Source organism: Erythrolamprus reginae, chromosome 3, assembly GCF_031021105.1.
Source record: "Erythrolamprus reginae isolate rEryReg1 chromosome 3, rEryReg1.hap1, whole genome shotgun sequence".
Classification (NCBI taxonomy): Eukaryota; Metazoa; Chordata; class Lepidosauria; order Squamata; family Dipsadidae; genus Erythrolamprus; species Erythrolamprus reginae.
Window position 1 is genome coordinate 171,013,360 of NC_091952.1, and position 23,611 is coordinate 171,036,970.

Sequence of the window (23,611 nt, forward strand, 5' to 3'; positions counted from 1 at the left end):
CTACATGGCATCAGGCCAGATTACCTGCGGGACTGCCTTCTGCCACATGAGTCCCAGTGACCGGTTAGATACCACAGAGTTGGCGTTCTCCAAGTCCCATCAACTAGACAATGTCATTTGGCAGGGCCTAGAGGAAGAGCCTTCTCTCTGGGGGGCCTGGCCCTCTGGAATCACCCCCCCCCCGGGAGATTTGCATTGCCCCCACCCTCCTTGCCTTCCGCAAGAGTCTTAAGACTCATTTATACCATCAGGCTTGGCGTGATTAGATCTTACACACTGGCCGCCGAATCTCTGCATGGCTGTTATCTGAATGTGGATGATTGATTTCAATGTATCTGGGGATTTTAGATTGTTTGTTTAGTGTAATTAATTGGATTTATCTATTGCATTTTTTTGTTTTTATATGTTGTAAGCCGCCCCAACGGCAAACAAACAAACAAACAAACAAACAAAGTCAGTAAGTCAGTCCAGAAAGTCATAAAGGAAAGATAAGTACCTAGTCCTGAATTTTGCAGGAAGCTTATGGAGACTGGCAAAATGCCTGGAATCAGTCCACAAAACAGAAGCCAAAACATCAGTAGAGGTTTTTCAAATAAGAGGCACACAATTGAACAAACTATCAAACAAGTTGTTTCCTGCAGAGGTTTTTTCCCTCTTCAACATTCTTTAAGTAGGCTTGGGGGAGTGGCCAATTAGCCCCAAGCCTACTCCCGAGAAGACCTCCTCCTGAGTAGCCATCCTTCCTTTTGGCAGCTCTGCATGCTCGTGCATTAAGAAGAGGCTCCTCCTCTTCTGCCTCATCACTGTTGTGAGTTGCTGGAGGTTCCGAAGACCCTGGCTTAACCTCTGCTTCTGGCACCGAGCCCTTGCCAACCTCCTCTCTCTCCAACTCGGAAGCCAGCTGCACAGGTTGCTTGTGCATCACCTCATCAGTCTTGGATGGGATCCACTACCAGTTGCACGGGCTGCTGGCGGATCACAACGGGTCACAACAGTGACTTCATTTTTGTTCTTAAAAATTTATTCATAGGCAATTTGGCACTTTTCTTAGTAAGTACCTTATGAGGAATAATGGTACAACTTTTCTTATCATTAAATAAATGCAGGATTGTTCACATATGAATCACCAGTGACCCCTAATCTCCTAATTATTTGATATTTTTGTCCACATTCTGTCTCCTCAGTAAACCTGAAATACATATTGCTGTCTGTCTTTTGGGCATTCATTTTATTAAAGCTAGCTGTGAAATAAAGAAATTCTAATGACATTTTGAAGGGGTTGAAAGACTAGTTGTGAATATGAACAAACAGAAGTAGGATTCCCTGTTCAGATTACATCTTGATGGTAAAGGAGGCAGTCTCAACATCTCTCCATTCTTACTATGTTTGTTTACTGCCATTCTAGTCATATTCAGTTTGAATACTAATGCAGGATGGAATTATCTTTAATGAATTTGAGGAAATAATTTTAGTATGTTCCAGTATTCTGATTGCTAGATAAATCCTGCACAATTGTTTGGAGATGCTCTCAGTGTACATAAAAGGAAACATATATTTGTCAAGAATCATGAGATATGACACTTAATGGTTGTCATAGGGGTCAAATAAGCAATGAAGAAACAATATTAATAAAAATCTTAAATATACAAGCAACACCTTACAGTCATAAATTGGAGGATTGAGATGACATCTACCAGCTTCTTTAAAACTCTGGGATGTAATCTGTCAGGTCCTGGTGATTTATACTTACCAGGTGGAATATATTTGACACCAAACTGGTGTTCCCTTACTTTGGTAGGTGGGGCTATACAGTAGTTTCTTTTTGTTGAAGACCAATGCTAAGAATAAGTTAAGGAGCTCTGCTCTCTCTCTGCTGCTTGTTACTTCTTTGTCATCACTCTTTAGCAGATCTTGATATATTTTTCTTCTTATTTATATGTTCAAAGAATCATTTGGGGACCCAGGTTGTGGGGGCAACAGGCTGGCTCTGTTTAAAAGTCCTATTGCTAACATGTTGTAAGCTGCCCTGAGTCTAAGGAGAAGGGCAGCATAAAAATTGAATAAATAAAATAAATAAATAAATAAATAATTTAAAAAATATATCTTTGACTTCGGCGGCAAATCTTTATTCATTCTGAGCCTTTGCTTTCCTGACGTCCTGACAAGACTGCATATGTGGGAGCCTTGAAGAGCAAGTTCTCCTCTGTAGGTTTCTCACCCCCGTCTGGCTTCTGCTGCTTCTTTCGCTTTTACTTCCCTCCCACCCACCGCCCCTCCCCCACCCTTTCCACCCATCCTCTTCTCATCTTCCTTCTTTTCCGTTCATGAGCTGGTGCAGCAGGAGCGAGTGGGCTAAGTGCGTATATTGGAGGCATTGTGCGGATGTGGGCACATAGATAGCAACCCCATCCTTCCTCCTCCTCTCACTTGTCCCCCGCTTCCCAACTCTCGAAGGCTGCCTGGCTCAGATCTCTTCCCCCACCAGCCTGGGAAGGTCTGGCGCTGCCGTCTCGCCAGCTCCAGAATCCCCCCATAGCTCCCTTCTTCCCAGCGTTAAGACTTGGGATTTGTGCGGCTCAGCCTCTCTGCGCATCCAAGCCACCTTCAGCATCGGCTCTGGGCTTCTCTCGGCAGGTAAGGGCGGGTTCCACGGTTGTCGCTTGTTGCCGTTTAAAGCTTGCGCTTGCTCTCCGGTGGTCGTTGCTCGGGGTTGGTGCGTCAGAAATCATTTTCTTTCTCTTTCTTTTTGCTTGTTTCCAAGCTTTCCCGTTCCTCGCTATGGATAAACTGGCTGACGCAAACTCGCAGTTTGCTCTGGATCTTTTCCAAAAGTTGAGCGAAGCCCACCCTACCCGCAACGTTTTCTTCTCTCCGCTCAGTTTATCCTCCGCCCTGGCCATGGTCGTCTTAGGGGCCCGCGGTAACACAGCCTCGGAAATCTTGAAGGTCAGCAGATGTTGTTCTGACACGTCAGTATGGCTACTATGAGGAATTGTGGCTCTTTCATAAGGAGAGTTGCATTTTAAGTGCTGCATATTTGAAAGACTCCCTGTAGTTTAGAGATGAATCATCCTCTTAAAATGTATTAAGGATATAGCTGGATTTGGGACTTCCCGAAAGTTAGTAAGACACAGGATCAGTGATGTCACTTCTTTGGTGATTTACTAATGATCTGCTGAACAAACCATTTTCAAGAGAATAAGGGTGATAAATGATGAAGATAGAGAAGTGATAGAGATAGTTCCATTAAGGTATCATCAACTGGCAAGCTAATGATGGAGGGAGAGAGATAGAGAGACAGAGAGGAATGATGGAGAGGTTGGAGAGAGATGGTCGGTCGGTAGGTAGGTAGAATTTTCACAGGAAAATTCTAATTAAAAAACCTAAGATGGAACCCCAAGCAATAAATCTTACTTTAAGATCAGAGGTTTATTGTTTCTAATAATTTGGAACAAAAGACAGAAGCAAAAGAAATAATAGCAATAGTGCACTTACATTAACAAGCCAATGCAATGGGGTCCAGAGATATAGTGGTTCCTTCAAGGATTGCTATTAGCAAAGGATACTATTCTCAAGCCACATTTCTTTTTTTTTAAACTGACCTACACATTACATAGTTTTACTTACTTGTTTTTACTGACCGTCACTTTCTGTAAACACCCATGCATATTTGAAGCCCTCAGTCCCTTGTTACTTTCAGTTCCTCATTTCCTTCTGCCTCATTCTTCCTGCTCTAAATGTGTCCGTACAAGCACATACTTTGCAGAAAATGCAACACACCAGTCAGCACATTAGAAATACATCTGGTACATTTTGCAGTTATGTTAGTTTAAAACTTTGGTTCAGTGACGCCTACAAGCCCACTTCTAGGCCTTATTACTTGCAACCGTCCAATGGATACCTATATTTCTCTTCTCTCAGTAGTTAGGCAGGCAGGCAGGCAATTTACTATCAGTAAAGTCGGCCTATTGATCAGAGATTCTTGGAATTGTATTTTTAAGTGACAGGTTATACTCCGAGAAAGTTTGAAAACCCGTGGTTTAGATATTCCACATATAGTACAACCTGTATGGAAAAAGGGTGTAGGAATAAATTGATATACAAAAACATACAAAGAAGTAATGCTCTCTTTTTCCCGCTATTCTACAAGGAAATTCACCATAGACTCATGCCATTGTCTGCTATGCTGAAATTTTCAACCACACAATTACAGGTTGTGATAAATGAAGGCAATAGCTGTTTCCCCCAAAACTGTTTAGCCTCTATGGAGAATTAATATTTTGGTCTCCAAATGTGTGTGAGCCCCTCATACTAAATACACAAATAGGAAATAAAAGAAATAAACATTTCGACACACTCCATTGCATTCAAAGGAAACATTGTCTACCCTCTTGCTATGCTTTATTAAAAACCATTTGTTATAAAAATCAAACTAATATTCATCTTTTTCCTTATCTGTATCCGTTTCTTTTGTGCTGTAGTAGTCTACATGGATTCTGCAACTGATATCCTAAGGTAATTTTGAATAAAGTCACTTGTTTCATCACTTTCCTAAGACAGAATACAGTATATGGTAAACACATTCAATCTTTGGTAAATCCCTAATTTTCCCTTGTATATGTATAACCCATCACGTTAATCTTAGATACTCTATGCCCCTCTTTTAAAATGAAACTTAAACTTAAATTTGCAACAAATGGTCCATAGATACTTGTTTATCTATGCTTTCTTCCTGTGAATCTGTAGATTTCTGAAATGTCCCCATTATTCTTAGACAAATTTACTTTTTTAACTAACCAGTTATTATTGGTACTAAGTTAGGATTTATCTTTACAATACAGATTCTTCATTTTGATGATGTCGAAGACCTTCATCCAGTATTTCACACACTCAATGCTAAAATTAACCGGAGCAATGCACCTTATAGATTGAAACTTGCTAATAGATTGTATGGAGAAAAAACTTTCAACTTTCTATCTGTAAGTAGATTGCTAAATAAATAAACATCAATATTATTATTATTATTATTATTATTATTATTATTATCATCATCATCATCATCATTATTATTTAGATTTGTTTTCTCTGAAAACTCGAGGAGGCTCACAGAATAAATATAGAAACAAAATGTACAAAACAAATCTAATACATTAAATCTAATACATTAAAATACAGAAATTTTAATGCGCTAATTGAAAGGCCTACAGGAGTTATGATACCTGGGGTTCATCAGATCTTCCCCCCTGAACAATGAATGTTCTTAGAATGACTGTTGAATGAATGGTATTGATAGTTTTTTTTAATTTTAAAGATTGTTTTGTAATGTATTAATTGGTTGGTTATTACTGTTTCCTGTTTTTTCCTGTACATGCTGTGAGTCGCCCCGAGTCCTCGGAGAGGGGCGGCCTACAAATCCAATTAAAACTAAAACTAAAAAACTAAATTAAAAAACTACAGCTAAAAACCCTATATATTACTCAATCAGACAATCCAATCATACCATGCATCACATTTATTGGTCGGGGGGGGCAAGATCTAATTGCCCCAGTGTTGGCAACATAGGTGAGTCTTAAGACTCTTGTGGAAGGCTTTATAGGTCAGTTTCAAATTTTATTAGAGTATGACCAGTTGGTAACCTGTGGCTCTGGAGCCACTTGCGGCTCTTTGGGCCCCCTCTTGTGGCTCACTGTCCCATCAATGGCTGGCCTCGCCCTCCCTTCCCTCATCTGGCCTGAGAAGGTAAGGGCGATGGCATGAATGGAGAAGTGGCTGGGGCTGATTTTCTGATGCTGGTGAAGGCTTCCCTTCGGGCCATCCTCCTTTCCACCTTGGGACTCCCTGGCTGGCTGAGGCGGGGCCAGGAGGATGCGCATTCATGGGGAAACCCAGCAAAGATACGCTTGGAGGGTGGTTGGCTGCCACAAAGAGGCTTCCCCACTGCACATTCTATCACAGTTCCGAAATATGCAGTTTTTGAATCTCTATTTGATTGGAGATGATTTTTAAATATTATTTATTATTTATTATTTGTTATTTATTATTTAGTATTTAGTGTTTAGTGTTTAGTGTTTAGTGTTTAGTATTTAGTATTTAGTATTTAGTATTTAGTATTTAGTATTATTTATTTAGTATTATTTATTTATTTAGTATTACATTTATTTATTTATTTATTTATTTATTTATTTATTTATTTAATGTAAATGCTTCTCTTGTTATACATAATAATTCTGTTTATTTTGTAATTTTATAATTTACTTCATAATTTATTAATATATTTCTCATTTTACTAGGATTTCTTGACTGGCACCCAGAATTTGTATGGAGCGGAATTATCCACAGTAGATTTCTCAAATGCTCCACACGAGGCAAAAAAGGAAATTAACCAATGGGTTGAACAACAGACGGAAGGTGAGATTTTTTAAAATAACAATTAACAACTACAGTTTTATCTTTTCTTTGGTCTACCTCAGAGATGTCAATCTCATGTTATCATGGTGGAATCACGTGGCATATCTGGCCTTTTCCCCCCTTCGGTAAATCAGGTATGAGCGTGGCCAGCATTCCAAATAGCATCAAGAAATAAATCAGAGTCCAAGGCTTGGCCTTCTTCAAAGTTCCAATTTATTAACAGGGCCCTGTTAGCACAACTGGAGAAATCTGAATCTAAAGCTACGATGGCTTCTCCACCCAGGTTAAAGTTCATTTCCCCGCATCTCCTCCCACAAGGCCATCACATGAACCATACATCTTCTACCAGCATATCCGGCAACTCCCACAGCTTCTGGTCAGATGCTGAACAAAGGCTGACCTTGAGAACCTAAAAGGAATGTGTCATGGCATGCAGCCACCTCTCCCAAGTTCCCATACCAAGAAACATTCTAAAGCATTTACATGTGACAGGACAGAGGTTTCAATAAAATATGGCTTTGGCCTGATAACACCAGCCTTGTGGCAGTAGCACCAATGCCTATGTCCAATAGGACCCCGTGTGGCTGGCAGCCCACTTCTTCTCTTGCTAATGGCTGCAACACAGCAGGAGGCTGAGAAGGTGTTGTGGCCACAGGGCAAGGCAGGTGTTGGGGCATGGGTGGCCTGGCTTAGGGGGCCCTGAGGTAAACTTCATCCCTCCTGCATTGTAGCACTGGCAGTCTGCGGAGAGAGATGGCATACAAATGTAATCAATAATGATGATGATGATTATGATGATGATGATGATGATAATAATAATAATAATAATAATAATAATAATAATGCACAGCCCCAAGGAAATGTGCCTCTCTCTCTTGGTTTTTTTTTCAAAAAAGTTTTTAATGTTTTATTTTTACATATTTCATGTCATGAATGGTTTGTTTTCTGGGTTTCCATACATATCAATACAAATAATCATAACAATATTATCCTTAATAATTACAATTCATTTTCATTTCTAATTTTAACACATGATGTCTGTTATCGTTCAAGACAACGATGAAACCACATACAGACCGGAGGTTGAATTGTGGTCCATCCGGAACAATCTAGAACTGAACACACTCAAAACTGTAGGAATGGTCATAGATTTTAGGAGAAACCTTCCCATCCTACCATCTGTCACAATACTAAACAACAGTGTATCAACAGTAGATACCTTCAAATTTCTAGGTTCTTTCATATCTCAAGACCTAAAATGGTCACATAACATCAAAAACATAATAAAAAAGCACAAGAAAGAATGTTATTTCTGCGCCAACTCAGGAAGTTCAAACTACCTAAGGAGCTGCTGATACAGGTCTACAGAGGAATCATTGAGTCTGTCATCTGCATCTCTATAAGTGTCTAGTTTGGTTCTGCAACCCAGCAAGACCGACACAGAGTTCAGAGGATAATCAGAACTGCAGAAAAAACAATTGCTGCCAACCTGTCTTCCATTGAGAACCTGTATACTGCACGAGTCAAAAAGAGGGCGGGGAAAATATTTACTGACCACTCGCATCCTGGACACTCCTGCCCTCAGAACATCACTACAGACCACTGCACACCAAGACAATTGGACAGAAGATCAGTTTTGTCATGAATGCCATCACTATGCTAAACAAATAATTCCCTCAACACTGTCAAACTATTTACTAAGTCTGCACTACCATTATTACTAGTTTTTTCTCATCATTCCTATCACCCATTTCTTCCCACTTAGAACTGTATGACTGTAACTTATTGTTTGTATCCTTAAGATTTTTATTAATATTGATTGTTTCCTCTTTGCTTATTTGACCCCAATTCAATCATTAAGTGCTGTACCTCATGATTCTTGATAAATGTATCTTTTCTTTTATGTACCCTGAGAGCATATGCACCAAAGACAAATTCCTAGTGTGTGCAATCACACCTGGCCAATAAAGAATTCTATTCTATTCTATTCTATTCTATTCTACTCTACTCTACTCTACTCTACACTGCTCTGCTCTATTCTATTCTATTCTAGCATGATACACATTTGCATAGGTGTGGCTTGAAGATATTGTGGCTTGAAGGTTAGTTTGACTTGAAGTAGTTATTGTGTGATCTCTGGTTGTAGTGTATAGTATAGTAGAATCATCTAGTGAGATACCTACACTGTAAATATATAAAATAGTTTTGCTGAGAAGAAGTAAATATTTTCTTAAAGAACTTTCTGCTGTGTTTGTTTTCAATTATCTGCAAAGACTTTAGTTCCAGGCAGTGTTCTCTCTAAATTTTTTTTGGGGTGGGCGGAAAAGTATAGTGTCTGAGCGACAGTCCCTTCGGGACTGGGCGACACAGAAATAATAATAAAATTTCCCTCTCGGCTTCTGGGCAGGTTTGGAAAACTCTGAGTTGAAGATGATTTTTAAGTGAGCGATTGCTCACTGCTCAGCTTAGAGGGAACTATGGTTCCAGGTATCCGGGTCTGTGGCTGGCCTGTTTGGGTTGGGCATCTTCTGAACAATGTAACTCTAACAGGTTTGTCCCAGGAGGTTTCTAAGAAGAGACTAGACATTCAGTTGTCTTAAATGGTCTTTGTATGCGGTTCGACTAGAAGTCCTCCAGGGTCCCTCTTCCAGCTATTGCTTGCTTGCTTCCTTGATTGATTGATTGATTGATTGATTGATTGATTCTAGAGAAGTGGCATATTAAGTGCATGACAGAAATGGCCATAACAGCAGCTTTTGCTAATTCAGGATTTTTAAAAAAGAAAAGTATTTATAAGATAATTGCAGAGGGGAAATACATACTGCTCAAAAAAATAAAGGGAACACTCAAATAACACATCCTAGATCTGAATGAATGAAATATTCTCACTGAATACTTTGTTATGTATAAAGTTGAATATGCACAACAGCATGTGAAATTGATTGTCAATCAGTGTTGCTTCATAAGTGGACAGTTTGATTTCACAGACGTTTGATTTACTTGGAGTTATATTGTGCTGTTTAAATGTTCCCTTTATTTTTTTGAGCAGTGTATATTTAACAAGTGCATTTAGATTAGTCTAATTGATCTGATAATACTATTTAAGTGTCAGTTCTTGGAACACCTAATTAACAGTGAAATTTCTCCAAGGTAAAATCCCCGAGTTGTTATCTGAAGGGTCCATCAATGCAATGACTAAATTGGTTTTGGTGAATGCTATCTACTTTAAAGGCAACTGGGAGGAACCATTTGAAGAAGGAAATACTAAAGACAAGCCTTTTAGACTAAATAAGGTAAATGATTATATTTGTCTTTCTTCTGTAATAACAGCTTGTGGTTTACATAGGTGTAGCAATAGCTACTCTCATGAAGCATCATTAAGTTTTTATGATAGTATTGAACACATATTCCTAACTTATCTGTAGTAATGTTTTGGAGTCTTATATCAGTTCCTTTGAGCCTAATCACTAGTTACAAATCTCAACTTTCCCTTAAGTTCAACCTACCTCCATTCTGAAATGTTTTACTGAATTTAGTGGGTCATTTCTCTATTTAGTCTAATACATGAAATAAAACAATAAAACAATTTTTATTTATTTCGATACTATAGGTATGTTTTTGCCCTTGGTTTATTTTTTTCTGTTGGCTTAGATGTTCTATTTATCCTTACCTGGAAATGAATTTCATTTAGATTAACAGAGTTGTATTAATTCCAAAGAACAACTATGTATTTGTTCTGTCGGGCTCTCTGGTAGAATCCTCCCAAAAATTCACAGGTACAAATTTCAGACACACACACATTTGAAAATTCAAAACAATGTTCTTTATAATGAAAATCCACTTAAACCAAGCCCTCTTTTGGTATAGCAAAGAGCACTCCTCTCCAAACAAACTGGTAATTTGTACAAGTCCCTTATCAGTTCTGTGATACTTATCTTGCAACTGTGAGGCAATTTACAGTCCTTCTTCTTTCACAAAGTGACACACACTTTGCTCTGGTTTAGTTTCAAAGCAGGGAAAAATCAGCACACAAAAAGTCAAAGTCAGTAAAGCAGTCACGAAACACAAGGATCAGATAATCCTCCACAATGGCCAAACCCACAGGCTGCTATTTATACCAGCCTCACTAATTACCACAGCCCCACCCAACCACAGGTGGCCTCATTTTCTTTGATAATAATCTCTCAGTTGTTGTTGCCTATGCATCGCTCTCCGCATGCGTGGCTGTATCATTAACTCTTGTTCTGAATCCAAGGAGGAGCTAGATAATTGATCTCCTTCTGAGCTGTCTCCCACACTCTCCTCCTCCCTGTCACTCATGTCTTCTTGGTCAGAGGAGCCTTCATCATCAGATTCCACGGGGGGGGGGGGGGAAACAGGCCTGCAGCATGTGGATGTCTCCCCCACATCCACAGTCCTTTGGGTAGGAGCAGGGCCAGAGCTAACCACAACATATATTAATATAGTTTTGCAAAGATTCACTTCCCAGAACTAGTTCTATCAACTTCAGCATATATATCTAGAAGCCTTATGTCTTTGTTGTTTCATAAGCTCCTCACTTTAATATTCTTACAATAATCCAGACAGAACAGAAGAATGTAAAGATGATGTTTATGAAAGAGAGACTTCCTTTTCGTTATATCCCTGAATGCAAGTGTCGTGTGCTGGAGCTGCCATACAAGGAAGAGGATGTTAGCATGATAATCCTTTTGCCTGACAGCATTGAGGATAATTCCACAGGCCTGGAACAGGTGATTATGTTGTTTCTCTTGCTATGGCTGTAAAATCATTATCCTTAAAAATATTCCAAATATCTCATAAATACTTGGTAGGATCACCCAAACAAATTTGGGGCTTATGTGAGCTGTTAAGTGGCTCCACATACATCAGTGGGGTTCTGAAGAGAGTCCTGCCTTATTCTGGGGATCCCCAGTAAATATGTAAGAGTTTTCTTCCTATTTGTACCAGACATTATGAATCCTTAATCATCTTGGGTGAAAGAGTTGAAAACAGATTAGTTCTGAATAGGATTTAAATAGTATATTAAATAAATAATAATAATTATTAATAATAATAATAATAATAATTTATTAGATTTGTATGCCGCCCCTCTCCGAAGACTCGGGGCGGCTAACAACAATAATAAAAGACAATATAACAGTGAAACAAATCTAATATTAAAAGAAAAAGATATATAAAATCCCAACAATTAAAACCATGCAACACATACATACCAAACATAAAATATAAAAGCCTGGGGGGGGTGTCTCAGTTTCCCCATGCCTGGCGATATAGGTGGGTCTTGAGTAATTTGCGAAAGACAAGGAGGGTGGGGGCCGTTCAAATCTCTGGGGGGAGTTGATTCCAGAGGGACGGGGCCGCCACAGAGAAGGCTCTTCCCCTGGGGTCCGCCAAATGACATTGGTTGATGGGACCCGGAGAAGGCCAACTCTGTGGGACCTTATTGACCGCTGGGATTCATGCGGTAGAAGGCAGTTCTGGAGGTATTCTGGTCCACTGCCATGTAGGGCTTTAAAGGTCATTACCAACCCTTTGAATTGTGACCAGAAACTGATCGGCAGCCAGTGCAGGCCACGGAGTATTGTAGAAACGTGGGCAAATCTGGGAAGCCCCACGATAGCTCTCGCGGCTGCATTCTGCACGATCTGAAGTTTCCGAACACTTTTCAAAGATAGCCCCATGTAGAGAGCATTGCAGTAATCAAACCTCGAGGTGACGAGGGCCTGACAGCATGTGAGCAATGACTCCCTGTCCAAGTAGGGCCGCAACTGGTGCACCAGGCGAACCTGGGCAAATGCTGTAAAATAAATGCTTTTTATGTTACGTTTAGACAGGACAAACATGGTTTTGCTTGAAAATACTTTTTAAAAAAATCTATTGATTACTTCTAATTATGTTTATACTACATAAACTCTGCATTCATTTTATCCCATCTGAACATCTGTTAAAGTTGTAAATAGTTTAGCATGGGGCACAGGCCATCTTGGATTCAGTTATAGAAAGACCATGTCTGGGGTAGAGAAACGTGCTCTCCTTTCCAAATTCATTCATACTGAAGTGAGTGATGTCCTGTTTTTCAGCAACACTTTTCTCTGTGCTGAAATGGAAATATAGTGGCACAGTGATTCAAATAATTAGTTATCTTTCTTTGCCATTTTAGCTGGAGCAGCAGCTTACTTTGAAAAAACTGAAAGAATGGACCCACCACAATAATATGAATCCCTTCATGGACATCTATGTACATCTACCTAAATTTCAGCTGGAAGAACACTATGATCTTCAATCTTACTTTGAAGCATTGGGGGTAGTGGATGTTTTTGACAGTGACAAGGCTAATTTGTCAGGAATGTCAGGATCTCCGGATCTCCACGTGTCTAAAATTGTTCACCAGTCATTTCTGGAAGTAAATGAAGTGGGCACTGAAGCAGCAGCAGCTACTGCTGTTAAATGTGTTCCTTTATGTCTGCCCAGGAAAGAGAACTTCAATGCTGACCACCCTTTCCTATTTTTTATCCGTCATAATCCAACCAACACGATACTTTTCCTTGGTAGATTTACTTCTCCATAAAGAGTATCGTAAGTCATGAAACCAACTTCCAGCATAATAGCAAATACATATTTCTCTGCCTGCTTGGAGGAATTGCCATGAACAAGTTGGGTTCCTCCAGATGTTTTCCATTTTTGATTTTCTTGAAGTCCTCAATCTATTAATAGATTTTGTGTGACACTCTAAAGCAGGGCTGTAAAACATGCGCCCCCCAAGCAGGTTGAATTATGTGCTGGTTATTCCCTTGCCTGGTTTTATGAAGGGGAGAAAAATGATAAGTCACCAGCGTGCCCTCCGTCCCCTATCCTAATATTTCTTTTATTTTTACATGCATATGAATATTATTATATCTAATGTTTCTTCTTATATTTTTTCTTATTACTAATATGTATATGAATATTATTATATCTTTTAAAAAAAAATTATTAAAGTTTTCTTCAGACAAACAACACGAACAACATTCAACATTTAAAGGAGCTACATTTGCTCTGCTAGTCATAGAAGTCTAACTAATACAGAAAAGAAATCTAACTATAATCAAATCCATGCAGAAAAATAATTGACAACATTCCACATCAAAATTTTCATTTTAGTATTACAGTTACATTCAATTAAAATATCAATATAGCATTCTAGTTTTGTAATATTATTATATCTTTACATACCTCCAGTATGTACTTGACAAAACAAATAAATAAAATAAAATAAATAACGATGCCCTGATGATGCGAATTTGACACTCCTGCTCTAAAGAGTAGCCATCTCTAATTTAGGACATTCACCTGTGTTTGATTGCAGTTCCTTTAATTTCCAGCTAGCTAGGAATTCTAGGGATTGTAATTTCAGCTGTTTGGAAGCCACCAGGCAAGGGCAGCTACTGTGCATTATATTTGTAAAACGAGTAACACATGAATTATTGGAATAAAGTTGGTTTTCATTCAATATAATGTCTTTGGTCCATTGTCCTTGAAAATCATTGATTATATAGAAAGTTTATCTAGAAAGATTATCCAGAAATTGACTGTTCTGCCCCAGCTATGGACCAGGGAAAATGTAGCACCCATGTAGTTTGTTTAAATCTATATCTGATTGATTAACCACTACTAATAAACAGTAGTGTTCACACACAAATAAATCTTGAATCAGTCTTTTCCTGAAAAAACCAACTGTTTCTAGTCTGGACCCTCTGACATGCCTGTTGGATTTTGGCATTAACAGCTGACTTAAGTCCATAAAGATAAGAATCTTGTCCTGAATATTGCAGAAAGCTTATGGAGGTTGGCAAGATGCCTGGAATCAATCCATCAAACAGAAGCCAAAACATAAGCCAAGCAGAGGTTTTTCAAACAAGAGGCCCACGATGGAACAAATTATCAAATGAGTTGTTTCCTGCAGAGATTTTTTACATCTTCAACATTCCTTACGTAAGTTTGGGGGAGTGCCCAATTAGCCCCAAGCCTACTCCTGAGGAGACCTCCTCCTGAGTAGCCATCCTTCCTTTCGGCAGCTCTGCATGCTTGGGTATTAAGAAGAAGCTCCTCCTCTTCTGCCTCATCACTGTTGTGAGGGGCTGGAGGTTCTGAAGACCCTGGCTCAATGTCTGCCTTTGGCACCGAGCCCTTGGCAGCCTCCTCACTGTCCGACTTGGGTGCCAGCTGCACAGGCTGCTTGTGCATCACCTCATCAGCCTCGTCTTGAATGGGATCCGCTACCAGATGCACGGGCTGCTGGTGGGTCACAACAGTGACTTCATTTTTGTTCTTAAAAATGCAAAGCAATTTGGCATTTGTCTTAGTAAGTACCTTATGTGGAATTATGGTACAAGTTTTCTTATCCTGCAATAAATGCAGAATTGTTCACATACAAATTGCCAGTGGTCCTCCATTATTTCACAACACTTCTAATTATTTGATATTTTCTATCCACATTCTCCCTCCTCAGTAAATCTGACATACATAATGCTACCCATCTTTCAGGCATTGATTTTATTAAAGGTAGGTGTGAAATAAAGAAATTCTGATGACATTTGGAATGGGTTGAATGACTAGCTATAAATATGAGCAAACCAAAGGATGAATCCTTGTTCATATTACATCTTGATGGTAAAGGAGGGAGTCTCATCATCTCTCCATCCTTACTATGTTTGTTTACTGCCATTCTAGTCGTATTCAATTTTAATACTAATACAGGATAGAATTATTTTTAATGAATTTGAGGAAATAATTTTAGTACAAGGTTCCAGTGTTCTGATTGCTAGATAAATTCTGCACAATTGCTTGGAGATGTATGGGAATTTGGAATGGAGAGTAGAAGTCACTAAGCATGAATCAAGGTTTTACAACATAGACGTATCTGCCCTGTATACTTTTCCATCTGATGATAATTGTTGCTGTACAGTCAATTCAGCTTGCCTTATTGTTTATCATTTTTATGATGTCATGGCTAGCCATGGATATTTCTGCTGAGCTTATAAATAACAAGTGTAAACACTGTTGGAATGAATACACATAACACATTTTGGTGGTTATACATAAGAATGCAGTTGAAAAATATGAATCCTATCTTGGAACTTAAATGTATGGATCATTTAATGAAGCAATCTTCTGGGAGTTGAAGGCCACAAGTCATAGAAGAGCCAACTTTGCCTACCCCTGATCTAGGATATTTGCTATTCCTGTCAGTTTAGTATCATCTGCAAATTTGATAAGATCCCATTCTATTTCTCATCTAAGTCATTTATGAAGATATCAAAGAGTACTGGTCCTACGACGGAACCTTGAAGTACCCTGCTGCTTACTTCCCTCATGTTGACATAGTACCTGCTGTTCAGGACTTGTTGAGTATGGTTTGTCAGCCAGTTACAAATTCATCTGATAGTGTTGCTATCTGTCCCACTTTTTTTTAGCTTACCAAGAAGTAGTTTGTGTCCAATGCCCTGGCTGAAGTCTAAGTATTTTATCCCCACAGCATTTTGCTGGTTTACTAATTTAAAGAATGAAATAAGATTGCTTTGGCATGATCTGTTTTTAACAAACCTGCTGACTTCTAATTGTTACTTTACTCAATTCTAGTTGTTCGCAGATTTGTTTTTTGATTATTTTTTTCCAGTATCTTCCCAGATATTGGTATTAGGGTGATTGGTTTGTAGTTTCCTGTGTCTGTGGGAACCAGATCAGCTCTTTTCCACTCCTCTGGTAGTTCCTTGGTGCTCCAGGATTTTTGAAATATGTGATAGAATGCTTCTGAGATGACATCTGCCATCTCCTTTAAAACTCTGGAATGTAATCTGTCAGGTCCTGGTGATTTATATACAACAGGTGAATGTATTTACCTACAGAATATATTAACCTATGGTTACCTACAGGACCTTCTGCCTCATGCACCCCAGTGACCGGTTAGGTCCCACAGAGTTGGCCTTCTCCAGGTCCCTTCGGCCAGACAATGTCGTCTGCTGGGGCCTAGGAGAAGAGCCTTCTCTGTGGCAGCCCCAGCCCTCTGGAACAAACTCCCACCAGAGATACATACCGTCGTCTCCATCCTGTAAAGCTCTGAAGACCTACCTCTACCAGCGGGCATGGGGGCTGTGAGAGACTAGATTGTCTCTGGCCAATATTGTGAATGATTGGACTGAATGAATGGAAATGACTGCATATGGGAAATCTTTATAATTTTATTAATAATACTTTTTAAAACAATAATTAGATTTCTTTTTACATATTGTTTTCATTATGTTGTACACTGTCCTAAGTTGCCTCGATAAAGGTGGCAAAGAAGTCTAATAAATAAATAAATAATAAATATTTGATATCAGACAGGTGTTCTCTTATTTTTTTTCTTACTTTGGTAGTTGGCCCTATAGTTTCTTTTTGTTGAAGACCAAAAACTTTAACCTTAGACTGCCTGCAGTTGACCTGTCACCATTTCTAAGAGAAGGGAAATGCATTAGCGCACTATTGTACCTACAGTCCCTGTCTTACTGTCCTATTTTATCATTACTTTTTACTTATGTTTATACAAACTATTACTATCCTACATAAGTTTGACAAACAAACAAACAAATAAACGCAAAGAATAAGTTAAGAAGCTCTGCTTTCTCTCAGCTGCCTTTTACTACTTTGTCTTCTCTCTTTAGCAGATCTTGATATATTTTTCTTGTTATTTCTATGTTCAAAGAATTATTATTATTATTACTATTACTACTACTATTATTATTATTGTTATTATTATTATTAATATTATTATAATAATAATATCGGGTGCAAATATATATCGGTGCAAATCTTTATTCTTTCTGAGCCTGTGCTTTCCTGACTTCCTGATAAGACTACATAAATGTATATGGGAGCCATAGTTCCCTCTAAGCTGAGCAGTGAGCAATCGCTCACTTAAAAATCATCATCAACTCAGAGTTTTCCAAACCTGCCCAGAAGCCGAGAGGGAAAGAGTGAGAGGGAAGGAGAGAGAGAGGAAGAGAGGAAGAGAGAGAAACAGATAGAAAAAAGAGAGGAAGGAAAAGAGAAAGAAAAAGAATGGGAGTAAGGAAGAGAGAAAGAAAATCAAAATCTAGCTCAACTATTTAAGTGGCATTTTGAAACTAGCTCAACTATTTAAGTGGCATTTTGATATTGATAGAGTTGCCCTATTATGAGCTCACTGTTATAGACACACAGTACAGTATTTTATTTTGAAATTCTCTGAGGCAAAACAGGGTGGGTTTTTTGTTTGTTTGTGCCGCTCAGACACTATACTTTTCCGCCCACCCACCCCCAAAAATTAGAGGGAACACTGATGGGAGTCTTTAAGAGCAAGTTCTCCTCTGTAGGTTCCTCACCCCCGTATGGCTTCTGCTGCTTCTTCAAGTTTTACTTCCCTCCCACCACCGCCCCTTCCCCGCCCCCCTTTCCACCCATCCTCTTCCCCTCTCCCTTCCTTTCCGTTCCGCGAGCTTGTGCAGTTTGGGCGGGTACGTATATTGGAGGCATTGTGCGGATGTGGGCACATAGATAGCAACCCCATCCTTCCTTCTCCTCTCACTTGTACTCCGCCTCCCAACTCTCGAAGGCTGCCTGGTTCAGATTTCTTCCCCCCACCAGCCTGGGAAGGTCTGAGTCTCAGGGCGCTGCCGTCTCGTGGGCTCCAGAGTCCCCCCAGCGCTCCCTTCCTCCCAGCGTTAAGACTTGGGATTTGTGCGGCTCAGCCTCTCTGCGCATCCAAGCCACCTTCAGCATCGGTTCTGGGCTTCTCTCGGCAGGTAAGGGCGGGTCCCACGGCTGTCACTTGTTGCCGTTTAACGCTTGCGCTTGCTTTTCGGTGGTCGTTGCTCGGCGTTGGTGCTATGATTTTAAAGGGGCGTCAGGAATAACTTTCTTTCTCTTTCGTTTTACTTGTTTCCAAGCTTTCCCGTTCCTCGCTATGGATAAACTGGCTGACGCAAACTCGCAGTTTGCTCTGGATCTTTTCCAAAAATTGAGTGAAGGAAACCAAACCGGCAACGTTTTCTTTTCTCCGCTCAGTTTATCCTCCGCCCTGGCCATGGTCGTCTTAGGGGCCCGCGGTAACACAGCCTCGGAACTCTTGAAGGTCAGCAGATGTTGTTCTGACATGTCAGTATGGCTGCTATGAGGAATTGTGTCTCTTTTGTAAGGAGAGTTGTATTTTAAGTGCTGCATATTTGAAAGACTCCCTCTAGTTTAGAGATGAATCATCCCCTTAAAATGTATTAAGGATATAGCTTCCCAAAAGTTAGTAAGACACAGAATCAGTGATGTCACTTCTTTTGTGATTTACTCCAGTGATTTACTAATGATCTTACTTTAAAAAAAAATTTTTTTATTAATTTTTAACAAGTTTAATATACACACAACATAAAACAGTGTATAGTGAAATGTGCCCACCACCCAGACACACACACATACCCGACCACCAAATTGGGGGTGTTTCTTATATCATCCACTTGACCCAAGAGCAATACTGTATATCTATTTACATATTGTAGAGTGATTCCAATTTATTTCTTGTAGCTTGGTCTCGGATTCTGCTCATCATATATCGTCTTACCTTGTCCCACCGCCCCATCAGTTGTCCCAATTCAGTTTCATTATCCGAATTTATCCTTTTATCCATAATTTCAAATTGAATATGGTCCACCGTGTACCTATACCAATTTTGCATTGTCCATTTTGTCGCATCCTCCCAACCCAAAACTATTACTGCCTGAGCGCTTTCTATTGCTGCTTGCTTTATTTCTCTAAATTCTCCCATCACATTGCTTTTAACTAGTACTGCCATTTCCTTAGTGATTGTCCATTGTATATTTAGCATTCTATTGATATCCTCTTTCACTTTTTGCCCAAATTCCTGCACTATCGGGCATTCCCAAAACATATGCATAAACACTCCTTTATCTTGACACCCATGCCAACAATTACCCCTGACATTCTGCTGAAAGTGTGCGAGTTGAACGGGAGTAAAATACCACTTATGTAATATTTTCCTTCTCATTTCCCTGATTCTTGTATTTTTAATTTTTCTTATATTTTCTACTATATTTTCCATCTCTTGTACCTCTACTTGTATCTCATTTTGCCACCATTTAGTCAATCCTTCAATAGTGTCCCCGTCTGGCTGCACTAGCAATTTATATATATATTGGTAACTAATGATCTTACTTTAAAATCAGAGGTTTATTGTTTCTAATAATTTGGAACAAAAGACAGATGCAAAAGAGATAATAGCAATAGTGCATTTACATAAACAAGCCATTGCAATAGGTCCCAGAGATATAGCAGTTCCTTCTTTGAGTACCATTTGTTGGGCGTCAAGGGAAAGGGAGGGTTCTGCCTTCTCTTTCTGGTCAACATCCCCATGTACAATTGGTGGGCCACTGTGTGACACAGAATGCTGGACTCGATGGGCTTTGGCCTGATTCAGCATGGCTCTTCTTATGTTCTTATGTTCAAGAATTGCTATTAGGCATTCTCATCCCAATATGCCTTCTTTTTTTTTAACTGACATATGTATTCCATAGTTTTATTCATTGTTTTTACTTTCTTACTGTCACTTTTCTGTAAACACCCATGCATATTTGAAGCTCTCAGTCACTTGTTACTTTCAGTTCCTCATTTCCTTCTGCCTCATTCTTCCTGCTCTAAATGTATCCGTACAAGCACATACTTTGCAAAAAATGCAGCACATAAATAGCACACTAGAAATATATCTGGCACATTTTGCAGTTATGTTAGTTTAAAACTTTACTATCACTAAAGTTGGCCTATTAATCAGAGATTCTTGGAATTGTATTTTTTAACTTACAGGTTACACTCTGAAAAAGTTTGAAAACCATGGTTTAGATTTTCCACATATAGTACAACCTGTATGGAATAAGGACGTAGGAACAAATTGATATACAAAAACATACAAAGAAGTAATGCTCTTTTTTCCGCTATTACACAAGGAAATTCAACATATAGACTCATGCCATTGTTTGCTATGCTGAAATTTTCAACCACACAATTACAGTAATAGATTGTGATAAATAAAAGCAATAGCTATTTCCCCAAAACTGTTTAGCCTCTATGGAGAATTAATATTTTGGTCTCCAAATGACAGTGTCAGCCCCTCATACTAAACACACAAATAGAGAATAAAAGAAATAAACATTTTGATGTTCTCCATTGCATTCAAAGGAAACATTGTCTACCCTCTTGCTATGCTTTATTAAAAAATCATTTGTTATAAAAAATCAGACTAATATTCATCTTTTTCCTTATCTGTATCTGTTTCTTTTGTGCTGTAGTCTACATGGATTCTGCAACTGATATCCTAAGGTAATTTTGAATAGTCACCTGTTTCATTGCTTTCCTAAGACAGAATATATGGTAAACACATTCAATCTTTGGTAAATTCCTAATTTTTCCATGTATATGTATAACCCATCATATTAATCTTAGATACTCTATGCCCCACTTTTAAAATGAAACCTACGTTTGCAGAAAATGGTCCATTGTAGTACTTGTTTATCTATGCTTTCTTCCTGTGTGTCTGTAGATTTCTGAAATGTCCCCATTGTTCTTAGACAAAATTATTTTTTAACTAACCAGTTTATTATTGGTACTAATTTCAGACTTATCTTTACAATGCAGACTCTTCATTTTGATGATGTCGAAGACCTTCATCCAGCATTTCACACACTCAATGCTAAAATTAACCAGAGCAATGCACCTTATAGATTGAAACTAGCTAACAGATTGTATGGAGAAAAAAGTTGCAACTTTCTGTCTGTAAGTAGATTGCTAAATAAATAAACAAACATCAATATGGGTCATTGGAATGGCTTGCGGCTCTTTGCGCCCCTTGCTATAGCTCTCATCCCCTCCCGGTGAAGGCTTCCCTTCGGGCGATCCTCCTTCCCGCCTTGCGACTCCATGGCTGGCTGAGGCGGGGCCAGATGGAAGTGCATTCACGGGGAGACCCAGCAAAGATGCGCTCAGTGGGTGGGTGGCGGCTCACATAAGGAGGCTTCCCTCCTGCCCCCATGGCTTCTGCAGGTGCTCATTCCATCACAGTTTTGAAATATGCAGTTTTACAGGTTCATTGAATCTCTGTTTGATTGGAGATGATTTTTAAAAATTGTATATTTATAGTTATAGTTATAGTTATATTTAAAGTTATATTTAAAGTTATATCTATATCTATATTTATATTTACAGTATTAGATTTGTGTGCCGCCCCTCTCCATAGACTCGGGGTGGCTTACAGCAATGATAAAAATAATATGTAATGATAAATCTAATGGTTAGAATCTAAAATAACAATAATACATTTAAAAAGTCTAAAAAACAAGTAACCCCAATATATATAAGGGGAAAAAACCATACATACAGTCATATCATACACATATTTATATTTATATTTATATTTATATTTATATTTATATTTATATTTATATTTATATTTATATTTATATTTATATTTATATTTATATTTATATTTATATTTATATTTATATTTATATTTATATTTATATTTATATTTATATTTATATTTATATTTATATTTATATTTATATTTATATTTATATTTATATTTATATTTAATCTATTATGTTTATTTATTTAATGTAAATGCTTTCCTTATTATCCATAATAATTCTGTTTATAATTTTATAATTTATTTTATAATTTATAAATGTTATGTGTTTCGTTTTACTAGGATTTCTTGACTAGCACCCAGAATTTGTATGGAGCGGAATTATCCACAGTAGATTTCTCAATTGCTCCATATGAGGCAAAAAAGGAAATTAACCAATGGGTTAAACAACAGACGGAAGGTGAGATTTTTTACAAAAATTAACAACTACAGTTTTATCTTTTCTTTGCTCTAGACCAGGACTTTAGTTCCTGGTATCCTGGTGAGTGGCTGGCCTGTTTGGCTTGGGCCGCTTCTGAACAATGCAACTCCAATAATTTCACCACAGGAGGTTTTTAAGAAGAGACTAGACATTCAGTTGTCTGAAATGATCTCCTGCTTGAACGTGGTTACATAGAAGATCTTGGGGATCCCACTCTCAGCTATTGCTTGTTTGCTTCCTTGATTGATTGATTCTAGAGAGGTGGCACATTAAGCACATGACAGAAATGGCCAGTCAGTGCCATAACAGCAGCTTTCACTAATTCAGGATTTTTTTTAGAATGAAAAATATTTATAAGATAATTGCAGAGGGGAAATATATAGTTAACAAGTGCATTTAGATTAGTCTCATTGATCTGATAATACTATTTAAATCTCAGTTCTTGGCGCACCTAATTAACAGTGAAATTTCTCCATCAAGGTAAAATCCCTGAGTTGTTATCTGAAGGATCCATCGATGAATTGACTAAATTGGTGTTGGTGAATGCTGTCTATTTTAAAGGCAACTGGGCAGAGCCATTTAAAGAAAAAGATACTAAAGACAAGCCTTTTAGACTAAATAAGGTAAATGATTACATTTGTCTCCCTTCTGTAATAAAAAGCTTGTTGTTTAGGTAGCTACTCTCATGAAGCATCATCAAGTTTTTATGATAGCATTGATCACATATTCCTAACTTATCTGTAGTAATGTTTCCCAAGCCTTACATCCGTTCCTTTGAGCCTAATTACTACTTACAAAATCTCAACTTTCCCATAAGTTGAACCTAATTCCATTCTGAAATGTTTTACTGAATTTAGTGGGTCATTTGTCTATTTGCTCTAGTACATGAAGGAAAAAAATAAAGCAGTTTTTATTTATTTTTATACTATAGGTAAGTTTTTTCTCTTGGTTTATTTTTTATGTTGGCTTGGGTGTTCTATTTATCCTTACCTGGAAATGAATTTCATTTAGCTTAATAGAGTTGTATTATTCCAAAAACAACTAAATTAATATAGTTTTGCAAAGATTCCCTTCCCAGAACTATTTCTATCAACTTCAGCATATCCATACAGAAGCTTTATTTCTTAGTTGTTTGATAAGTTCCTCACTGTAATATTTTTAAATTAATCCAGACAGAAAAGAAGAATGTGAAGATGATGTTTATGAAAAAGAGACTTCCTTTTTGTTATATCCCTGAATGCAAGTGTCGTGTGCTGGAGCTGCCATACAAGGGGAAGGATGTTAGC

At 38.2% G+C, this 23,611-nt stretch overlaps 2 protein-coding genes across 3 annotated transcripts in view; both read left to right on the top strand.

Moving 5' to 3' along the window:
• Window positions 1-2,310: 2,310 nt before the first annotated feature.
• LOC139164708 (leukocyte elastase inhibitor-like) lies at window positions 2,311-13,923 on the top strand. The gene is made up of 7 exons (XM_070747158.1): window positions 2,311-2,634; window positions 2,762-2,946; window positions 4,842-4,979; window positions 6,291-6,408; window positions 9,559-9,701; window positions 10,992-11,159; window positions 12,590-13,923. Exons 2-7 carry the CDS (start codon window positions 2,779-2,781, stop codon window positions 12,995-12,997), a joined length of 1,143 nt encoding a protein of 380 aa, XP_070603259.1. The 5' UTR covers window positions 2,311-2,634; window positions 2,762-2,778; the 3' UTR covers window positions 12,998-13,923.
• Window positions 13,924-17,914: 3,991 nt separating this feature from the next.
• Window positions 17,915-23,611, top strand: part of LOC139164707 (leukocyte elastase inhibitor-like) — a 10,798-nt gene continuing 5,101 nt past the window's right edge. The window contains exons 1-6 of one of the 2 annotated variants that reach the window (XM_070747155.1): window positions 17,915-18,227; window positions 18,372-18,556; window positions 21,118-21,255; window positions 22,187-22,304; window positions 22,806-22,948; window positions 23,498-23,611. The exon at window positions 23,498-23,611 is cut by the window's right edge and continues 54 nt beyond it. In XM_070747155.1, coding sequence (XP_070603256.1) covers window positions 18,389-18,556; window positions 21,118-21,255; window positions 22,187-22,304; window positions 22,806-22,948; window positions 23,498-23,611 — 681 coding nt within the window. In that variant the 5' untranslated portion in view covers window positions 17,915-18,227; window positions 18,372-18,388. The remainder of the gene's footprint in view (window positions 18,228-18,371; window positions 18,557-21,117; window positions 21,256-22,186; window positions 22,305-22,805; window positions 22,949-23,497) is intronic. The other variant, XM_070747156.1, reaches the window with a different exon arrangement.